The sequence below is a fragment of the Rhineura floridana genome, chromosome 1 (genome assembly GCF_030035675.1).
Source record: "Rhineura floridana isolate rRhiFlo1 chromosome 1, rRhiFlo1.hap2, whole genome shotgun sequence".
NCBI classification, from domain to species: Eukaryota; Metazoa; Chordata; class Lepidosauria; order Squamata; family Rhineuridae; genus Rhineura; species Rhineura floridana.
Genome location: NC_084480.1, coordinates 233,147,143 through 233,163,911, shown reverse-complemented (window position 1 = coordinate 233,163,911; position 16,769 = coordinate 233,147,143). Strand labels below are relative to the sequence as shown.

General features: G+C 39.9%; 1 protein-coding gene across 1 annotated transcript in view; it reads right to left on the bottom strand.

The window, feature by feature from the left end:
- The window catches only part of LOC133375583 (cadherin-19-like), a 219,632-nt gene that overhangs the window by 136,557 nt on the left and 66,306 nt on the right, over positions 1-16,769 (bottom strand). The window contains exons 4-5 of the mRNA XM_061607330.1: positions 14,029-14,130; positions 12,013-12,171 (exon numbers count right to left, since the gene is read on the bottom strand). Coding sequence (XP_061463314.1) covers positions 12,013-12,171; positions 14,029-14,130 — 261 coding nt within the window. The remainder of the gene's footprint in view (positions 1-12,012; positions 12,172-14,028; positions 14,131-16,769) is intronic.

Below are 16,769 nucleotides of genomic sequence, written 5' to 3'. Positions count from 1 at the left end.
ATACCATCTCATCAGGAAGTCTGTTTCTTACAATTACAATATATGAATTAGGGTTTTAGTGTGGTGGCACCTACATTTGAAATACCCTTCCAGTACATATCAGACAGGTATCATCTCTTTTGTCTTTTCAGCAGATGTTGAAAATTGTCCTTTTTCAACAAGCCTTTTAAGTGGAGATCTTTAGTTCAATCTGTATCTGCACTGGACTTGAAATTGTTTTCAGATATGAAACTGTTTTTAATTGTTTGCCACCACACCAAAGAAGACTCATGACACATATATGGAGAAATGTTATATTTATTAAAATATAACACATAATCAATCAAATTCAAATCAGCCAATTAAAGAATATCAAATACTTCGGGCAGGTGAGGCTCAACCTATCTGTGAGGGTATAGACCCTCCAAACCAGGAGGCAAGTCAGTCACATTGTACTGCAACTCCCCAGTCAAGGATGTGGGAAAACTTATCCCTCCTTGCAATTGGAGTCAGGTATATGGTTTCAACCTCCGCACCCTGGCCCCGCCGTACAGGCGTTCACCATGATGCGTAAGCTGGTCCCACGTGGACACTCCCCAGATCCACACCAGACATTACGCTGTGATGTTTCACCAGGGGGTGCCCTTTACCAAAATGCCTCAGCCGCCTCAATTTTAACCCCAATTACCTCACCTGCTCGAAATCGACGCCATCCAAACCGGTATCACCACAACCCCCCCAAGCAAGCCAATTGAATCAAAGCCAAGCAGTATGGAGCAGGCAAAACCAAAGAGATTCTGAAATCAGGATCTCCAAAAAAAAATTCCTACTCAGCCCCATTTGGCGACTAGCAGAGCCCATACTGACAAGGGAGGGGTGGGTGAGTGCCGCAAGGCAAAAAGGTGCGTATTTAGGGAGGAGCAAGCTATTTATAGCTGCTCCGTCCCTCACCCAATTGGTCTAGATGCCCCACCTGACTAATTACAAAATTTTCTCGAACCTTCCCGAGTCTTCTCAGAAATAGGGTGGCGGCAAACCTGCCCCCGCAAAATTGCAGGAACGTTATTTTATAATTGGTATAATTATTTTTATATATAGAATCATGTAACTTTTTATTGCTAATGTTTTTATTGTGATATCACTTTGAGATATTTTATGGGAAGTGATTGCTAAATGGAATAAAATAAATAAAAATAAAATAAATTTATTGAGTAGCCTTCCATGATACTTGGGCTCCCTACCCACCTTGAGCAGAGCAAGGGCTTTCTTTGGCCGCTTTCATGCATGAGGCTGATTGCATTAGTTTAACGGATGAAAAGGGTAGTGCTTCTGTCCTGATTTCTAAAATCCTTTTTACACTGCAGTACCCGTTGCATTGATAAACAGCAGTTTTTTCAGCTGATATACTGGCATTTCGCCAGTTTGTTTTTGTCCCTCACCCATTATACACATGGAAACGGTTCCCCACTGTGCAGGAGGTCTAAGATCTCATCCCATCACCATGCAAGCCCTTTACCTTTGGGATCTGACTTTTTCAATTATTTTTATTGTATCAACCCAGGTGTATGCATAGGAAATGCTGTTGCTATCTACGCTGATGCCGGAATACCAGTACAATTTTCATCAGGCAAAAAAACCCCTGAGTGACTAAACTGGGAATGCACTGCATGCTGGGATTATTATTATTATTATTATTATTATATTTATATCCCGCCCTTCCTCCTAGCAGGAGCCCAGGGTAGCAAACAAAAGCCCTAAAAACATTAAAACATCATAAAAACAACCTTTAAAACACATTAAAACAGAACATCTTTAAAATGTTACTTTAAAAAAGCTATGAAAACATCTTCTAAGATTAAAAACATTTTTAAAAAATAAAGTTTAAGAACATATTTAAAAGCATGGTATGCGCGAAGCTCTCCTCCAACACCACATTTCAAATGAGTTAATTTTTTTCTTATCCACTTTTTTCACTGTCCAACTTTCACATCCATGCATAGAGATCAGGAATACCATGATCTCAGTGATCTTGACTGTAGTGTTCAGTGATACATCTTTGCATTTGAGGAACTTTTCTAGTTCTCTCATAGCTGCCCTCCCAAGTCCTAGCCTTCTTCTGATTTCTAGACTATTGTCTCCCTTTTGGTTAATGACTGTGCCAAGGTATTGATAATGTTTGACAAGTTCAATGTCCTCATTGTCAACTTTAAAGTTACAGAAATCTTCTGTTGTCATTACTTTAGTCTTCTTGATGTTCAGCTGTAGTCCTGCTTTTGTGCTTTCCTCTTTAACATTCATTATCATCATGGTCTGTGGGAGGGTAGGAGGCGACAAGGGAGGAGGTGGAGAGTGAGTCCTGCTTTTGTGCTTTCCTCTTTACTTTTCATCAGTATTCATTTCAAATCATTACTGGTTTCTGGTAAGAGTATGGTATCATCTGCATATCTTAAATTATTGATATTTCTCCCTCCAGTTTTCACATCTCCTTCATCTTGCTCCACTCCCGCTTTCCGTATGATATGTTCTGCATATAGATCAAACAAGTAGAGTGATAAAACACACCCTTGTCTCACACCATTTCTGATTGGGAACCATCGGTTTCTCCATATTCTGTTCTTACAGTAGCCTCTTGTTCAGAGTATAAGATCTGCATCAGGACAATGAGATGCTGTGGTACCCCATTTCTTTTAAAACATTCCATAGTTTTTCAAGATCTACACAATCAAAGGCTTTGCTGTAAACTATAAAGCACAGGGTGATTTCCTTCTGAAATTACTTGGTCCGTTCCATTTTCCAACGTATGTTTGCGATAAGATCTCTGGTGCCTCTTCCCTTTCTAAATCCAGCTTTGATGTCTGGCATTTCTTGCTCCTGCTCCAAAAGCCTTTGTTGTAGAATCCTGTGCATTACTTTACTCGCAAGGAATATTAAGTTAATAGTTCAATAGTTACTGCATTCCCTGGAATCTCCTTTCTTTGGAATTGGGATATATATTGAACACTTCTATCCAGTCTGTGGGACATTGTTTAGTTTTCCATATTTCTTGACAACTTTTTCTCAAAATTTCGACAGATTCAGTCTCAGTAGCTTGTAGCAACTGTATTGGTATGGCATCTGTTCCTGGTGACTTGTTTATTCCAAGTATTTTAAGAGATGCTTTCATTTCATATTCTAAAATTTCTGGTTCTTCATCATACATTCCTCCGTGAAAGAATCTGTCATCCTGGCATCTCTTTTGTAGAGTTCTTCAGTGTATTGCTTCCATCTTCATAAGAACATAAGAACATAAGAAGAGCCTGCTGGATCAGGCCAGTGGCCCATCTAGTCCAGCATCCTGTTCTCACAGTGGCCAACCAGGTGCCTGGGGGAAGCCCGCAAGCAGGACCCGAGTGCAAGAACACTCTCCCCTCCTGAGGCTTCCGGCAACTGGTTTTCAGAAGCATGCTGCCTCTGACTAGGGTAGCAGAGCACAGCCATCACGGCTAGTAGCCATTGATAGCCCTGTCCTCCATGAATTTGTCTAATCTTCTTTTAAAGCCATCCAAGCTGGTGGCCATTACTGCATCTTGTGGGAGCAAATTCCATAGTGTAACTATGCGCTGAGTAAAGAAGTACTTCCTTTTGTCTGTTCTGAATCTTCCAACATTCAGCTTCTTTGAATGTCCACGAGTTCTAGTATTATGAGAGAGGGAGAAGAACTTTTCTCTATCCACTTTCTCAATGCCATGCATAATTTTATACACTTCTATCATGTCTCCTCTGACCCACCTTTTCTCTAAACTAAAAAGCCCCAAATGCTGTAACCTTTCCTTGTAAGGGAGTCGCTCCATCCCCTTGATCATTCTGGTTGCCCTCTTCTGAACCTTTTCCAACTCTAGAATATCCTTTTTGAGATGAGGCGACCAGAACTGTACACAGTATTCCAAATGCGGCCGCACCATAGAGTTATACAACGGCATTATGATATCGGCTGTTTTATTTTCAATACCTTTCCTAATTATCGCTAGCATGTAATTTGCCTTTTTCACAGCTGCCGCACACTGGGTTGACATTTTCATTGTGCTGTCCACTACAACCCCGAGGTCTCTCTCCTGGTCGGTCACCACCAGTTCAGACCCCATGAGCGTATATGTGAAATTAAGATTTTTTGCTCCAATATGCATAATTTTACACTTGTTTATATTGAATTGCATTTGCCATTTTTCCGCCCATTCACTCAGTTTGGAGATCTTTTTGGAGCTCTTCACAATCCCTTTTTGTTTTAACAACCCTGAACAATTTAGTATCGTCAGCAAACTTGGCCACTTCACTGCTCACTCCTAATTCTAGGTCATTAATGAACAAGTTGAAAAGTACAGGTCCCAATACCGATCCTTGAGGGACTCCACTTTCTACAGCCCTCCATTGGGAGAACTGTCCGTTTATTCCTACTCTCTGCTTTCTGCTTCTTAACCAATTCCTTATCCACAAGAGGACCTCTCCTCTTATTCCATGACTGCTAAGCTTCCTCAGAAGTCTTTGGTGAGGTACCTTGTCAAATGCTTTTTGAAAGTCTAAGTACACTATGTCCACTGGATCACCTCTATCTATATGCTTGTTGACACTCTCAAAGAATTCTAATAGGTTACTGAGACAGGACTTTCCCTTGCAGAAGCCATGCTGGCTCTGCTTCAGCAAGGCTTGTTCTTCTATGTGCTTAGTTAATCTAGCTTTAATAATACTTTCTACCAGTTTTCCAGGTACAGAAGTTAAGCTAACTGGCCTGTAATTTCTGGGATACCCCCTGGATCCCTTTTTGAATATTGGCGTTACATTTGCCACTTTCCAGTCCTCAGGCACGGAGGAGGACCCGAGGGACAAGTTACATATTTTAGTTAGCAGATCAGCAATTTCACATTTGAGTTCTTTGAGAACTCTTGGGTGGATGCCATCCGGGCCCAGTGATTTGTCAGTTTTTATATTGTCCATTAAGCCTAGAACTTCCTCTCTCGTTACCACTATTTGTCTCAGTTCCTCAGAATCCCTTACTTCCTTTTATTTCATCTCGGTCAGTCAGTGTGTTCACCTGTTAATTATTCAACATCCCTACCCTTGGGTTAAATTTCCCTTTCATCTCTCTAAACTTTTGGAATAGGGCTCTTGTTCTACCCTTTTTGTTGTCCTCTTTTATTTCTATGCAATAACTATTGTAATAGTTCTCTTTGTCCCTATGTACTAGTCACAGTATTGTTGCATTTAGGGTTCTAACCGCTTGTCTATCTCCCTTTGCTTTTGCTTTCCTTCTCTCTTTAACCATTTTAAGAGTTTCTTCAGTCATCCATTGAGGTCTTTCTCTCTTTTTAACTAGAGGGCTTGTCTTTTTGCATTCTTCTGATCATGTCTCTGACTTCACTCCATAGTTCTTCTGGTTCTCTGTCAACTAAGTTTAAAGCCTCAAATCTGTTCCTTATTTGATCTTTATATTCTTCTGCAGTGTTATTTAAATTGTATTTTGGCTTTATGATTGCTTTGTTGTTCTTCTTTAGCTTTACTCTGATTTTTCATATTACCAGTTCATGATTTGTTCCACAGTCTGTTCCTGGTCTTGTTTTTGCAGAAAGTATGGAACTTCTCCATCTTCTGCTACCAATTATATAATCAATTTGATTCCTATATTGACCATTTGGTGATGTCCACATGTACAGTCGTGTTTTCAGTTGCTCAAAAAATGTGTTTCCAAGAAACAAATGATTGGCTTCACAGAATGCTCTAAGTCTTTCTCCTGCTTCATTTCTATCTCCTAAGCCCCATTTCCCCACAATTCCTAGTTCTTCTCTGTTCCCTTCTTTTGCATTTCATTCCCGCATGATTATCAGCACATCTTGTTTTGGTGTGTGATCAATTTCTTCCTGTATTCTGCGTAAAAATTCTCCAATTCTTCATTTGCCGTTGAAGCATAGACGGATGATGGTTATGCTAATAGGTTTCCCATTATATCCCCTTTTCCCTTTTTATACATTTCCCTTTTTTATATATTTTTTATATTTTTATATATTTCCCCTTTTTATACATTTATTTAAATTAGGAAATCTGTATTTTTAGGACCCACTCTGTGATTGCAATTTGCTTTAAACAGTTTTTAATACTGTATTTTATATTGCTGTGAGCCACCCTGGAATCTTCTGGAGAAAGATGGGTAATAAATCTAATTATAATAATTGCAAAAAAAGAATAAGGGTAAGATGTTTATTTTATTTCTTACTATCAGTCCCATCCAAGAAAGTGGAAGAGTATTCCAAAATCCTAACTCTTGCTCCACTTCACAATATAATTTGATGTTTTACTGTTGTAAAGCACATTGTGGTCACTTTTTCCCCAGAGACAAAGGGCTTTATGAAAATGTTTTGTAAATAAATAGATAACAGTAAAAAAAAGCACCTCTGGCCAGGGCTATCATCTGGACATCCTGAAGCAAGGCCAGATGGTAGCCATAGACTATGAATCTTGTTTTTCAAGTGGATGCTGCCCCATATAAAACAGAGTGAATCCATAGTAAAGCAACTGCAGGAGCACCTATGTCTTGCCTGGATTAAGCTTCAATTTATTCACCCTCATCCAACCCAGGACCTGGAACAAAATATAAACGAGAAATAGAACTTTGGGTTGATGGTAATACACTCCAAATCCCCTAATCGTCTCTCCTAGTGTTTTTGTGTACACTCTACATGAAAACGCTAGGAGAGTTCATTAGGTGACGTTAAGTCTGTCTTAAGATGCCCATTTCTAAAGCGTTTTCCCTCATGCTTTCATTATATAATAAAAACCTATTACTTACTAAAGCAAAAGCATTCCCATAAAGCAATGGTTTTCAAATTTTCTGCCTTCAGACACATATTCCACATCAGTTCATCTTTTAAGGAACTTCTGCAAATAGTTTTGGGAAATATGCTTGAGTGAGGAGCACAATTCACTGTACTCAGGAATGTTGGACCTCGCTGTTGCTCTGTTTGTACTGAATGTGTGTCCTAAATTATTCTCAGTTAATTAATAGACAAAAAACCTTGTAGTGTAAGAACATACCTACAGCCCACAGATATTTCTATCGAACTTTAAAAAGCAGGGAAATTGGGCAGCCATAGTGAATGCACCGGGGCAGCAGGAGACCTGATCTCCTCTCTGAGATATTGTACTGCCCTACAAATTTGTAAAAATGCAAACACCATTTGGGTTGGTCTTTCATAGTCCAATCCACTTCCTGTGTGGCTTTGAAGAATTTGGTCACATGTGCCTCTGAGCATATGGTGAGTGGTGGCAACACCTGCCATCTCCAAAGATGGAGAATTACATATTTGTATGTTTGTTGGTGTTCTAGTTTTCCTACTTTTCTGTGTTACTGCTGTTTCTATAGAGATTCTAATCTAGAAAATTATATTTCCCTCATTATTCATACTAGAAATCTGTGTCAAATTTATTTTTTATCAAATTCAAAGTCTTTTTACTGGCCAGTGTCATATGATGGTGAAGACAGCCTTTTGTGTTTAACAGTTGAATATGAAACTGCAGTCTGTTGTAAAATCAGACTGACTACAATATGTTGTTATTTAAACAATGACTCTAGTTGTTGGGAAAAAACAAACTTGGTTTGCTGAAGATGTATGTACTCAGCCTGCTATGCTTAAACTACTCCACTTAAGTAAAGGTGGGCGTGGTTAATTGAAAACACAGAGCACATCTAAAATTTTGCTAGAATATATTTCACCTCCCACCGTTTTATCATGTGCAAACTGGGACACTCCTCATGCCATTGGAAACTATTCTGCAGAATAGTCAGTGCCATTATTCCACAATGTTTTTTGGAGTTGTTTTTTTCTAGGGTTGCAAAGTGTTGCTGTACTTCACATATTCACAGAAACAGAAGCAAAAGCAAATGATTTACTATAGGAAACTTCACTGAAATTTCAAAGTAAATCAAACATACTTAAAGTGGCTATCTGAACTATATCAACTGTTTTAATAGTGTTGCTTCCTCCCTGCTAAAACAAGATCAGCATAGCACATGTCTTGTTTCTATTCTTTGGGCTGATTGCAGGTATTGCCACCACTCACCATATGCTCAGAGGCACATGTTACCAAATTCTTCCAAGTTACACAGGAAGTGGATTGGACTGGAAAAGGCCAACCCAAATGGTGTTTACATTTTGACAAATTTGTACGGCAGTACAATATCTCAGATAGGAGGTCAGGTCTCCTGCTCACTATAGCTGCCCAATTTCCCTGCTTTTTAAGGTTTGATAGAAATATCTGCTGGCTATTGGTACTTTCTTAAACTGCAAGGTTTTCTGCCTATTAGTGAATTTCTCTGCTTTTTAATCCAGGAGGTAAGAAATGGGATCCTGTTCAAGTTTGCTGAGAATGGATTGATCTGCATGCTTATTGAGTTCAGTGGGATTTACTTCCATGCAATCATGGCTAGGATAGGTAAAACTGACCATGGGCAGGAGGAGATGGAGGGGAGAGTAGAGGGAAAGAGGAAGGGGGAGATGGGAGCAGAAGGAGGGGGAGGAGGGAAGGAGAGGATTGGAAAGTGTGGGGGAGGGATGAAAGAAGGGGGAGGTCTGAGGTAAAAGGGAGGTGATGAGTGGGAGAAGGGGGGAGGGCAGGTTTCATCATTTGCATGCTTATTGAGTTCAATGGGATTTACTCCCATGCAATCATGCTTGAAAATGAAATGGACTGCCTTCAAGTAGATTCTGACTTTTGGCGACCCTATGAATAGGATTTTCATGGTAAGCGGTATTCAGAGGTGGTTTACCATTGCCTTCCTCTGAGGCTGAGAGGCAGTGACTGGCCCAAGGTCACCCAGTGAGCTTCAGAGCTGTGTGGGGATTCAAATCCTGGTCTCCCAGGTCATATTCCTAGGATATGTAAAACTGACCAAGGGGGAGGAGGAGGGGGAGGGGAAGGAGATTGGAAGGGGAGGGGAAGGAGAGGATTAGAAGGGGAGGGGGAGAGGAAGGGAGGGATGAAGGAAGGGGAAGCGAAGGGGCAAGAGGGAAGAGATAGGAGGAGGGGAGGGCAGATTTGATCGTTTTCATGCTTATTAAGTGGAATTTACACCTGTGCAATCATGCTTAGGATAGGTGAAACTGACATGGCAGAGGAGCAGGGAGGGGAGGGGGAAGGGGGAGGGGGAAGGGGGAGGGGAGGAAGGGGAGAAGAGAGGGAGGGGAGGAGATTGGATGGGTGGGCACTGGGCAGAGGGGAAGCCCCTTTCCTTTCCAAAAGGAAAACATTGTGAACAGTATCATTGCTTTTCAGCATTTCCCCCACCTTTTTATTCTACAGCAGACACATGTAGCCTCCCACCCAAATTTAAACCAACGCTGTCCCTGGCCACATCCATACCAGGCCTTTTTGTCCATTTAGATAGTCATGGCTTTCCCCAAAGAAACCTAGGAAGTGTAGTTAGTGAAGGGTGCTGAGAGTTGCTAGGAGAGCCCCTGTTCCCCTCACAGAGCTTCAATCATAGCTGTTAAACCACTCTGGCCACTGGAGCTCTGTCAGGGGAATAGAAGCCTCCTCTCAGCACCCTTCACAAACTTCACTTCCCAGGATTCTTTGGGGAAACCACGACTGTCTCAAGTGAAATAAAGGCCTGGTGTGGGTGTGACCCCTTGATTAGGCAAACCCAGCAGCTGTGAGTCTGGCTTTTAGAACACTGACAGTTGGTTCTTACTGAGCATGCATGACATTATCATTCAGTTCAATGCTAAATTTCTTAAATTAATTAAAAATCAGCCAGGCATTTTTTTTTAACTTTTAAACTGTAGAAGATGAACATAGCTGGTTTTTAATTAATTTCAACAGATTATGAGCTCTGACAGAAAAAAGTCCAAAACGGGTCTGGTTTTTCTCTCTCTCTTTTTACACTTTGAACTCTCAGTTCTCTCTGACTGTTTTGTGTATCACCATGAAAATTTAGAGGGTTGTTAAGCAAGAGTATCTGAGTTCAGGACTGTATGTTTTGTAAGGTTATTTTTTTTAAAAAAAATGAGCTTATGGGAAGCATCAGAATGGCACGGGGGTATTTTCGATTTAACATTGTGGAATGCAAAAAATCCATGCTGACTATAGTATACAGCCACTCTTGTCGCTGTATAATACCACCCTGCAGAAGAGAGAATGTGTTTGGAGCAGGAGAAGGCAATTGTGAGCTGCTTGTCTTTTAGGGACACTCACATGTCATTATTGTTCTTCTTACTGAGGAACATCTGACAAGCTTTAAGGGAATCCCAGTGTCACCCTGGAACACAGCTTGAAAATCATTACTTGAGGGAAAATGCTTTAGAAATGGAAATCTCAAGACAGACTTAACATCACCTAATCACCTCTCCCAGAGATTTGGAGTGCATTGTCATCAATATGAAGATAACCCATAAATTATAGATTTTCTGTTATTGAGAATTCAGAGTGTGCTTTGCTTTGCCTGCTAGACTGCACTGAGATGTGTTGCCTCTAAAGTTACTCAGTTTATATTTATCACTAATAAGTTGGTTCTCAAAGGATTTTTTTCCATACTGAAACCTCATTTTATCATTGTCAGTATATCAACAGTAATAATGAAAAATTAGGCTGCTATCCGCAAGAGAGGTGGAAATGGTATTAGATGTCCAAAGAGTTTTGTTCTCTTTTAAATTTTAAATTATAGCAAGTGATAGGACTGGGACAAAATGAGAGTGAGTATGTTTTATGAAATATTTCCTCCTCCAAAAACTACATTCCCTCTTTCAGCAATGGGGCATGCATGTGGAAGAAAATGTTTGCAGCATGGCTGTCTCTCTGACACCCATTCAGTGTGAAGGCAATGCTTTCAGCCCTTATTCTTAGTTGGCTTTGTGACTGCATCATGTAGGCCAGCCTTTCCCAACCAGTGTGCCTCCAGATGTTGCTGGACTGCAATCCCCATCTTTCCTGACCATTGGCAATGCTGGCTGAGGCTGATGGGAGTTGTGGTCCAACAACATCTGGAGGCACACTGGTTGGGAAAGGCTGATGTAGGCAAATCAGAGTGGTTGTGTGGTAATCTTAAATAACTGAATTTATTATGTGGTACCTGATTGGCTAGGATCATTCAGGGAAGAAGAAGAGCTGGTGGAGAGGGGGACAGCACTAAAGCAGCAGTGGAGAGGAAAAACAACTTCTGCAAAGACCTAAAAATATTTACTAAATAACAATGAAGGATTTTCCAGGAAACATTTTGAGTTTCCAAAATTCTCCCTTTACATTCCATGCATTTTCACAAGGTGACTATTGGGAGCAACTCTATCAATGAAGCACTGATTTGTTTTCTGTGGTACAATGCTTCTTGAAATGAATTGCCTGGCTGTACTGGTGATAGACATGAAACTAAAACAGAAATAGTTGCAATTTGCTGACTGTGTTTTATTTACAGATAGCTATTTAAATGTACTGATTCCATCTCAATGTAGCTGTGTTTAGTGTGCTTCTCTAACCCCTACATTACTAAGACGAAATCTACAGTACAATTTAAGTCAGTTTGAAACTGCTAAATTTGTCACAGTGTCTCTACAAATTGTAGTTTTGTAGCAGAGTTTTAGATATCTCTGTTAAGGAGTCATCACTCTTTCACAGCACCATATTTCTCAAATTTCCTTGCTTTGGATCATAACAGGTTGAGACAAAATTCTTTAACTGTGTTAGTGTGGACACAAGCAGTGTACTGTTTGCTTTCCACTGGCACTACTTTTATCCCCCAAAGCAATGTTTCTTGGAATGGGTTACAAAGATATAAGACATGTGTTTATTTATATATGTAACAAAATTGATATACCACTTGATTGTGAGGAAACATGAAGCAGTATACAAGGAAATAAAGGAAAACATTTAATATAAACTATGCTTATCAATCATTAGTATACACACACACACACACACACACATAGCACATAACATCTTATTTTATTTATTATGATTGCATGGTCTGAATTTGCCCCCAACATTTTGAATTTGTAAGCCAACAGATATTTTACTTACTCTGCTGAAATCGGGGAGGATTGTCATTAACGTCAGAGAGGTTGATAGTTACAGTTGTTGTAGCTGAACGTCCACCTGTTTGGCCAACTCTAGCATGAACAACAACAAAGGACTGTGCTTGTGTTTCTCTGTCCATTGGGTAAAATGTTCTTACCACTCCTACAAGAGATACAACATTTACAGTACAAGCCTATACTCTGAAATAAGCTGCTCAGTCAGAAGTCAATAGGACCTACTCTCAGGTGAGTATAGCACTGCAGTCTTAAAGTTCTAATGTATTTTTCTCACACCAACTTGGATTGGCAACCTACAACATTGTCCCAGGGTAGACAGGGCAGTTTGCATGCACAGACTGGATGCTCTGCTGAACCTGGCTTTGCAAAACAAAAGAGAAACCTACATCCGACAGACAGGATGGTATTCTGATGCCCCAGCTGGTTTGGGCTTTGAAGGTACTGCTGGATCAGCACTATGAGCTCTAAGACAGGGTGGGAAACCTTTGATCCTTCAGCTATTGTTGGATGACAACATGATTCCTGACCACTGATTATGCTGATGGAAGATGGAATCCAATAACATCTGGAGGGCCACAGGTCCCCCCTTCCCTGCTCTAAGATGCCAGTTACTTATTTGGGAAATAGGCATCTCCTACCCATAGCTGGGGATAGGTGCTGTCAAAGCTGCCACAGCAATCAGGGTCAACACCAGTTGGCTAAGAAAAATACTGTATACATCAGCTCTCTTGTTGTTTTAAAAGTTGTGCACCATACACAGCTAGGCGTGTTGTTTGGGAGCAATTAGCACATGAAGACTAATGTGGGTTAAATATGACCACAACTTTATTGGTTAGAGTAACCAGAGTTTGTCATGGCATAGGACAGGGATCCAGTCATCAGGCAGCCTGCCTGCTGGCTGATGATCCCTACACACCCCTTCACCACTCATGCCCTGGACCAACCTTCAGGAAACTGCCTCACTTGTAGGCCCACACAAAGCAGGCTGCCCCTGTGAGCCCCACAAGCAAACATGCCCCAAGCACAGAAGAACCAGTACAGGGCCCTGGGATTGGTATATTGATTTTCCTTCCCATTACGACTAGTAGGAAGGAAAATCTATTTTTTTAAAAAAAGTCCAAATACAGTAATCATAATTTTTAGAAAAGACAGAAGGCTTCTTCCACCTTCAGCATTGTCAGCACCACCTTGACAGCCCTTTGGATTTGGTGTTTTGTTTACATGACTGACTCCCTCCCTAACCAAGTTAAGATTGCTCTGCCTAGCTACCATTTCAAAGCAAATTTTAAAACATATGAAAATGTAACCCTTTTCGAAATGAGAAGAATTATCCACTCACAAAGAACAGGACAAGGGCAAACTTACTTACCAAAATGTTGGTGTAGAGAACAGGAAACCATTGTTAACCATTGTTTGTTAAAAATATTGCCCAAGGAGGTTCTACACTTTTGTTTTTATTTTCAGTAGATCTTGTCAGAGGTTAGAGGGATATAGTAAATTTGTTATCTCTATATACAGATAGGAACAATGGGCTGGATTCAGAATTAAGTGTGTGCAGTGGGGCCAGTGGAAGCTTCCTCTCCATCACAGTCTCCCAACTGTCCAAAAGATGGTTCAGTGAGGCTTAGGGAATCCTGCTGTAGATTCTGCCGAGGGGGAGATTGAATAGGAAAGGGAGAATCCTCCAAAATTGGGAGTAAGCACCTTCTATGAGCAGAGCTCCGATTTGTGGAAATTGCCTCCACTCAGTTTTTGATGATATCCCATTCCCCTAGTGACAGTCATCCCATCCCACTTAGCAGAGTCCCCAAACCTCAGTGTAGCATTGGGGGAGGTGTTATAGGGAAAAGGCAACAGCTTCCTACAGTTCCATTATGTGCACTTAACTGTAGATTAACTCTGGATCCAACCCCGTTCTTATAATTTAATCTTTTTCAAGATTTTCTCACCTAAGCCGTTCATTAGTGATACTCAAGAGATTTACATAGGTAACCTGCAATACCTGTTGTTGGTTCCACAGAAAAATAGGGTTGTTCAGGAGGAATGCTATAAAGCAGACGGGCACCTGTTGGATCTGTAGCTGTAACTTGAATCACTGAAGTACCTGCAGAAGTGTTGAATAAAAGACACAGTTGTTATTGAAGCATTTGCTATTGCTAGCCAGATTTAAAAAATCACTAAATGTTTTGTTAATGTGTGTATAAGAGAAAAATCAACTCATTTGAAATGTGGTGTTGGAGGACAGCTTTGCGGATACCATGGACTGCGAAAAAGATAAATAATTGGGTGTTAGAACAAATTAAACCAGAACCATCACTAGAAGCTGAAATGATGAAACTGAGGTTATCATACTTTGGACACATCATGAGAAGACATGATTCCCTAGAAAAGACAATAATGCTGGGAAAAACCGAAGGGAATAGAAAAAGAGGAAGACCAAACAAGAGATGGATTGATTCCATAAAGGAAGCCACAGACCTTAACTTACTTTAAAAAAATGTATTTATGCTATTTGTATGCTACTTTTTTCCAGGGGAAGGTTCACAAAGCTATTGTATGTTGCTTAGTGCTTCGCAAGCCAATCAATCATACATTATATGGTGAAAACATATCACCTTAAGAAAGAATCCTGCTGGATCGGGACAAAAGCCCAACTAGTCCAACACTCTGTTCTCACAGCAGCGAACCAGATGAGTATCGTAAGTCTGCAAGTAGGAACTGAGTGCAACAGCGCTCCCCCCACTTATGATTCCCAGCAATTGGTATTCAGAGGCATACTGCCTATCAGAGTGGAGGTACAAACTAGCCATCATGGCTAATAGCGACTGATCACCTTACCCTCCATGAATTTGAATTTGTCTAATCCTCTTTTAAAGTCATCTAAGTTAGTTGTCACTATCTCTAGCGGGAGTGGGTTCCACAGTTTCACTAGGCAGTGCCAGTGTGTGAAGATGTACTTTCTTTTGCCTGTCCTGAATCTTCCAACATTCAGCTTGACTGGATGGGCCCAAGTTCTAGTAATACAAGAATATGAGAAAAGCTTATCCCTATCCACTTTAGCATGCATAATTTTATATAAATCTATCATGTCCCTTCTTACATTTTCTCTAAACTAAAAAGACTCCAAAGCAAAAAAACAAACATTTTACACCAAGTTTAATCTGAGTGAAGATTCCCCCAAAACTACTTTCTAACTTTAGGTTTGGGCACAGAATCTGAAAAATAATGATAAAGAAGAGAAGTAATTTGAATTTGTGCAGAGTGCCTTTCCAACAAAGCTTTGAGAGACTTCAACCATTCCCAACACATCTAAAATGACTTGTGAAGGGTATCCAGACTAGACAGGTTAACTTATAGGCAAACTTTCTTTTTAGCAATAAGACACTTACATTGTATGGTTCAGAAATGATTTCACAGGCTAAAACAATCTGCTGTTGAAATAACTAAGACCTGAACAGGTGCAGGTGTTTATGAGATGTTCCACTGTGATGCTGTTAGAATCCTCTCATTTATTTGCACCAAAAATAAAAAATAAGAGAAGGGAAAAAAGATGATGATTTTTAAAGACAAATTCCTCCCTTTCACATTTCTGTTGTTGGTAATACTTTTTAAAAAGGGTAGGGAACCTGTGGCCCTCCAGATGTTGCTGAACTCAACTCCCACCCTTCTGGCTGCTAGATATGCTGGCTGTGGCTGAAGGAGTTCAACATCTTGAGAGCCACAGCTTCTCAGTCTCTGTTTTGAGCCTTCTGTTTTTGCATGCATATGTAAGTATGTGAGATGTTTGCTTAATTTTCCACTGGCAAGAGGTTTAAAAGATGGTAATAAAGGACTCCATATGAAAAAATCAAACCAAGTGTACTGTATCAATCCCTAATTTAATGCCTGTGGTGCGACTTAAAAGAAATAAACTCAAAACAAGCAATGCATCCGAGACACACAACAGGATTCTGATAGCTTTTTATATCCTTGAGGTTAGTAATGAGCATTTTCCACTAAAGAACAGATAGTACAATCCATCTACAGAAGACAATTTCATCTCTAGTTGGGAGTCGGCTGAATCCCAGTTCTAAATCTGACACTATCCCCACAGGCCTTCTGTGATATTATACCCATGAAGGAAATATTCTTCAGTGATTCTCATTTCATAATGCAATGTTTATGTCTAACTCATTTCTCTCCTAACTCCTAAATAAAAATACAAATTGACCTCCCTCTTGGGGAAAACAAGACCTCCAGCCACTTTCTATAGCTTTCTGTCATAGAATCACATTATCACATCATATCCCAAGACATTCCACTACAACTGTATGTTTCTCTGATAAATTAGCAGCACCCGGAGGACTTTTAAATGCCTACATAAAGTTATCACATTATCTATAAATGTGTTGATAGGAAAGCTGGCTCCTTTCAAGACATCAAGAAACACCCTAAACTAATGGTTTTTGTATTGTAGTTCACCTAGAATCTTATTTGCATGCCATTTACTTAAGAAATCAGCACAGACTATTATTTATTTTTATTTGATTTATTATTTGATTTATATCCTGCCCTTCCTCCCAGCAGGAGCCCTGGGCGGCAAACAAAAGCACTAAAAACACTTTAAAACATCATAAAAACAGACCTTAAAATACATTAAAACAAAACAACTTTAAAAACATTTTTAAAGCTTTAAAGATATTTTTTAAAAAGGGTTAAGAAAACATATTGTTTTTTTTAAAAAAAAGGTTTAAAAAACATATT